The 6,000-nt window shown below is 38.7% G+C and overlaps 1 protein-coding gene across 1 annotated transcript in view; it reads left to right on the top strand.

Annotated features, from left to right (window-relative positions):
• Positions 1 to 6,000, top strand: part of LOC123757374 (angiotensin-converting enzyme) — a 149,393-nt gene that overhangs the window by 120,054 nt on the left and 23,339 nt on the right. The window contains exons 10-11 of the mRNA XM_045740930.2: positions 3,174 to 3,340; positions 4,058 to 4,180. Coding sequence (XP_045596886.2) covers positions 3,174 to 3,340; positions 4,058 to 4,180 — 290 coding nt within the window. The remainder of the gene's footprint in view (positions 1 to 3,173; positions 3,341 to 4,057; positions 4,181 to 6,000) is intronic.

Raw genomic sequence — 6,000 nt, 5'->3', positions numbered from 1 at the left:
TAAGATTAATAATTCTAACACGAATTTTCTCAATCTTTCGTACATTTCTTTTCACTGTTGGAGGTAAATCAAAAATCAATTTTTCAAAATTCATTTTTATTTCTAGTCTGACGCGACACGAGCGCGTTTCGTAAAACTTATTACATTTTCAAAGACTTTAGTTTACAAATACACAACTGAATAGAACTTACGCATCTCCGATTTTATATCTACATTTGAGAGAGGTGGATGGGGTGAGGTGGCATTAATAGGGTATTAATTTCATCAACACAAGACAGAACAAGAGGTGGTATTAATAGGGTATTAATTTCATCAACACAAGACAGAACACAAAACAATGGGTATTGAATAGAAGTGATTGTAGAAAGCCTATTGGTCCATATTTCTTGATGCTTCTATATTGGAGCGGAGTCTTGAGGTGGGTAGAATATAGTTGTGCATTAATTGGCTGTTGATTGCTGGTGTTGACTTCTTGATGTGTAGTGCCTCGCAAACGTCAAGCCGCCTGCTATCGCTGTATCTATCGATGATTTCTGTGTTGTTTACTAGGATTTCTCTGGCGATGGTTTGGTTGTGGGAAGAGGTTATATGTTCCTTAATGGAGCCCTGTTGCTTATGCATCGTTAAACGCCTAGAAAGAGATGTTGTTGTCTTGCCTATATACTGGGTTTTTTGGAGCTTACAGTCCCCAAGAGGGCATTTGAAGGCATAGACGACGTTAGTCTCTTTTAAAGCGTTCTGTTTTGTGTCTGGAGAGTTTCTCATGAGTAGGCTGGCCGTTTTTCTGGTTTTATAGTAAATCGTCAGTTGTATCCTCTGATTTTTGTCTGTAGGGATAACGTTTCTATTAACAATATCTTTCAGGACCCTTTCCTCCGTTTTATGAGCTGTGGAAAAGAAGTTCCTGTAAAATAGTCTAATAGGGGGTATAGGTGTTGTGTTAGTTGTCTCTTCAGAGGTTGCATGGCGTTTCAGTCATGGAAAAGAGCGGAGGTTTCCACACTGCAGTCTACACTAAGGAAACGAACATAAGAATGTGCCTAAATGCCAACAGCGACTGCCCAGACAGGTACAAGAGGAGTGTTGTTAACGCATATGTCGACCATGCTCTCAGCCACAGCTCAGAATGGAAGCAAGTCGACGAAGAACTCTGTAGGGTAAGACAGGTCCTAGTCAACAACGGCTTCTCCAATGGTTTCGTCGAAGACATCATAAGAAGGAAAGTGAAACGCCATGCAACCTCTGAAGAGACAACTAACACAACACCTATACCCCCTATTAGACTATTTTACAGGAACTTCTTTTCCACAGCTCATAAAACGGAGGAAAGGGTCCTGAAAGATATTGTTAATAGAAATGTTATCCCTACAGACAAAAATCAGAGGATACAACTGACGATTTACTATAAAACCAGAAAAACGGCCAGCCTACTCATGAGAAACTCTCCAGACACAAAACAGAACGCTTTAAAAGAGACTAACGTCGTCTATGCCTTCAAATGCCCTCTTGGGGACTGTAAGCTCCAAAAAACCCAGTATATAGGCAAGACAACAACATCTCTTTCTAGGCGTTTAACGATGCATAAGCAACAGGGCTCAATTAAGGAACATATAACTCTTCCCACAACCAAACCATCGCCAGAGAAATCCTAGTAAACAACACAGAAATCATCGATAGATACAGCGATAGCAGGCGGCTTGACGTTTGCGAGGCACTACACATCAAGAAGTCAACACCAGCAATCAACAGCCAATTAATGCACAACTATATTCTACCCACCTCAAGACTCCGCTCCAATATAGAAGCATCAAGAAATATGGACCAATAGGCTTTCTACAAACACTTCTATTCAAATACCCATTGTTTCGTGTTCTGTCTTGTGTTGATGAAATTAATACCCTATTAATGCCACCTCTTGTTCTGTCTTGTGTTGATGAAATTAATACCCTATTAATGCCACCTCACCCCATCCACCTCACTCAAATGTAGATATAAAATCGGAGATGCGTAAGTTCTATTCAGTTGTATATTTGTAAACTAAAGTCTTTGAAAATGTAATAAGTTTTACGAAACGCGCTCGTGTCGCGTCAGACTAGAAATAAAAATGAATTTTGGAGAATTGATTTTTGATTTACCTCCAACAGTGAAAAGAAATGTACGAAAGATTGAGAAAATTCGTGTTAGAATTATTAATCTTACTTTTTCGGTCATATTTAATAATATATGTCTACAGGAAAGACTGCTACCAAAATATACTAATATATATATATATATGTCGTACCTAATAGCCAGAACGCACTTCTCTGCCTACTATGCAAGGCCCGATTTGCCTAATAAGCCAAGTTTTCATGAATTGTTTTTCGACTACCTAACCTACCTAACCTAACCTAACCTATCTTTTTCGGCTACCTAACCTAACCTAACCTATAAAGATAGGTTAGGTTAGGTTAGGTAGGGTTGGTTAGGTTTGGTCATATATCTACGTTAATTTTACCTCCAATAAAAAAAAATTGACCTCATACATAATGAAATGGGCAGCTTTATCATTTCATAAGAAAAAAATTAGAGAAAATATAATAATTCAGGAAAACTTGGCTTATTAGGCAAATCGGGCCTTGCATAGTAGGCTGAGAAGTGCGTTCTGGCTACTAGGTACGACATATATATATATATATATATATATATATATATTATATATATATGTATATATATATATATATATATATATATATATATATATATATATATATATATATATATATATATATGCAACAACGATCACAAAAACACTGATCCAAGTATGCAGAATAACCACATGTGAAAAATAGAAAATGCTTAACGCGTTTTCGGCTAATTCGCCTTCATCAGAGCAAAGCAGAATTGATTCTACTTTGCTCTGATGAAGGCGAATTAGCCGAAAACGCGTTAAGCATTTTCTATTTTTCACATGTGGTTATTCTGCAGATATATATATATATATATATATATATATATATATATATATATATATATATATATATATATATATATATATATATATATATATATACACTGGCTGCCTGTACCCTGACACAATGAATTATTAATTCTTATATACTGTTCTTAGATGTATTAATATTTATTCTGAACATTAGTTCATCATAATTGAATTGGTGTGGTGTAATGGTTGACAGTGGCGGTGGGAGGTGTTCAGTGGGAGGACAGGGCCACTCTCGCTCAATAGTCGCTGGTGGGACCTCCGCCTCTCCCTGCAGGGAGTGTCACCACCTGTACCTAGAGATGAAGATGACTTTGATCCCAGTGCCAAGTTCCACATCCCTGCCAACGTTCCTTACATCAGGTGAATACAACATTCACTAACAACTCTCTATATCATCAGGTGCTTTGATGATATAGCACCTATTTCATTTTTTTTATTCTTTAGGATTTTGTAATCGCTGTCTTTAATAGACTTCTCTAATTCAACTTTTTGTTGTTGTTGTAAATTTTACTATATAAATTAACTTATTTCCAATCATGCTTGGAGTCTACAATACACTTCGGTATAATGCAAACATTAGGTATTTATCTGTTTTGCCTCCCAGAATATGATACTCTCTCAGGCACTGATGCACAACCCTTCACAGTTAACAACCCAATTAATGTTGTTCAACGTTTAACATAAGAGTTGTCGAGTGTATCTCCAAACACTATGCTTCTTAAATGCAGACACAACTACCATGACAGGTTGCAATTCTTTTAACCATGTCATGACGCAATCGACTAAGGCGCATCTGGGATCATCCCGGACGTAGGTTCGAACCCTCATCACGGCCCTTGTGGATTTGTTCATTTGATGCACCACACTATTGTGATTTCTGTGTATACCATGACAAATGTTATCCAGGAATCAAACAAGGTTAATAAGAAAACAAGAACACTAGATGCTACAGTAATCAATAAATAAACACTGCAAATGAAAAATTTAGCAAAAGCACAAAATAAGTGAGAGTATTCAATAGGCAACTACTATAAACTTATGATTACGGTACATTTATACCTGCTCTTGCACCTCCAGGTACTTCGTCAGCTTCATAGTGCAGTTCCAGTTCCACAGTGAGCTGTGTAAAGCAGCCGGGCACACAGGACCCCTACACCGCTGTGACATCTACCGCTCCCGTGCTGCTGGTACACTCCTCAGGTACCAACATCCACATACTCCACTCTAAATGCTTCTGTAACAAGCATTTAACCCTGTCCTGTCCTTTGTCCTGACAAACTATAGGAAGTGCTTTACTTTAGAGTGTGTACAGGATGAAAATCTTTCATTCATTCATTTAATTTTCTGGGGGTAGCCCCTTCTCACTCCCTGGAGTGAGTTTATGTTTAGCAATGTTTAGGGATTTAAACAGATTGACTGTGTGTTGTCTGAAAACAGAGTTTGTTATTGTTCTAATAGCAGATGCTGTGTGTTGTCTGAAAACAGAGTTTGTTATTGTTCTGATAGCCGATTTTTGCTGGGTGATGATGGGCTTGAGGTAATTTGTAGTGGTTGAACCCCATGCACAGATACCATATGTAAGATAGGGATATATTAGCTCGTAGTATAATGAGAGGAGAGTAGAGTTTGAAGCATAATATCTGATTTAAAAAGTGTACCAACCGTTTTTGAGACTTATAATTATCTGTTGTATATGGGTGCCGAAGTTGAGTCTCTTGTCTATGTATAGGGCAAGGAACTTTCCATCATTTTTATTGCTGATGTTAACATTGTCTATCTAAAGCTGAATTGCATTTGTTGATTTGCTTCCAAGTAAAATGTAGTAGGTCTTTTCTATGTTCCATACTGTCCTCATATGCTTCATATTCCTTCATAGTTTGATAGAACGGTTAATAGATTTTGAACGTTTTCTGGCTGCTTCTCCCAGCGGGGTGACGGTGTCCGGCGCCAGTTTGGCCGAGAGGTGCCGGGAGTTGGTGGGTCTTGGTGGGCTCCTGGTGTGCCCTCAGCCGTGGTGGGCGGCTGACATCTGCTCTGCTGGAGGGCACCAGATGACTTTTGCATTTTAGTTGGGGCCTAGTTTTTGGTTTTGCTACCTGGTGTTCTCTGTGTGGGGCTGGGCCGTTGTTTGTCAGCCTGAGGGACTCCTGGGGCTCCCCAACCATCTGCTTGTCTGTGTGTTTCTTTGACGTGAGGCATGTTAGTGTCTGGTGATCTGCATCATTTGTTTCACCTTTAGAATTTGCGATTAACTTTTTACGGGAACGCCGGCACGCATCCAATCGCAATATCGTCGTTGCCCCTAAATTCACAACAACAATGGTAGAGTGGAGGAGATTGTATCAATGATGGCTACATATTTGTGTCTGTCACTAAGATAGGATCGAATATAGTTCAGGGCAAGGCCTCGAATTACATAATGGTGAAGTTTAAATAAGAGGTAGTTATGGTTTACAGTATCAAAAGCCTTTCTCAGGTCAATGAAGAGTTCAATTGGAAACTCATTTTTGTCAAGGGCTGTGTAGGAATAGATATAAATATATACAATATCCAGAGAGCACACACAATACGTGTGACCCTCAACAGAACCCAGAAACCAGTGAAGGTTGCTGCAAACTGACAACCCAGTCATCTCACAGTACCAACACTGTACAGTACACTTTACTGTACAGTGTTGGTACCTCAGTACAGTAGTACCTCAGCTTATGAATTTAATCCGTTCCCAGAGAAGTTTTGTAAGCCGAAAATTCATAAACGGAAGTGAATTTTCCCATAATAAATAATGGAAATTTAATAATCCATTCCAGTGTTTGGAAGGGGAGTCTCCTTCCACTATTACATAAGGCAGTGATGACTTTTCTGGGGTACTCTCTCTCCTATGTTTTGCAGGCATACCACTAGGACCTGCTTGTGCCTCACTGCTTGATTTTCTCACTATAAAACGATCCATAGCGGATTGTTTTTTCCCTTCATTGTAACAATTGTCTGTATTGAGGCATCACATTTGTCATTAAAAAAGT

The sequence above is a fragment of the Procambarus clarkii genome, chromosome 22 (assembly GCF_040958095.1).
Source record: "Procambarus clarkii isolate CNS0578487 chromosome 22, FALCON_Pclarkii_2.0, whole genome shotgun sequence".
NCBI lineage: Eukaryota > Metazoa > Arthropoda > Malacostraca > Decapoda > Cambaridae > Procambarus > Procambarus clarkii.
Note: the sequence above shows the minus strand (reverse complement) of the source record. Positions and strands in the feature narration are given on the sequence as shown.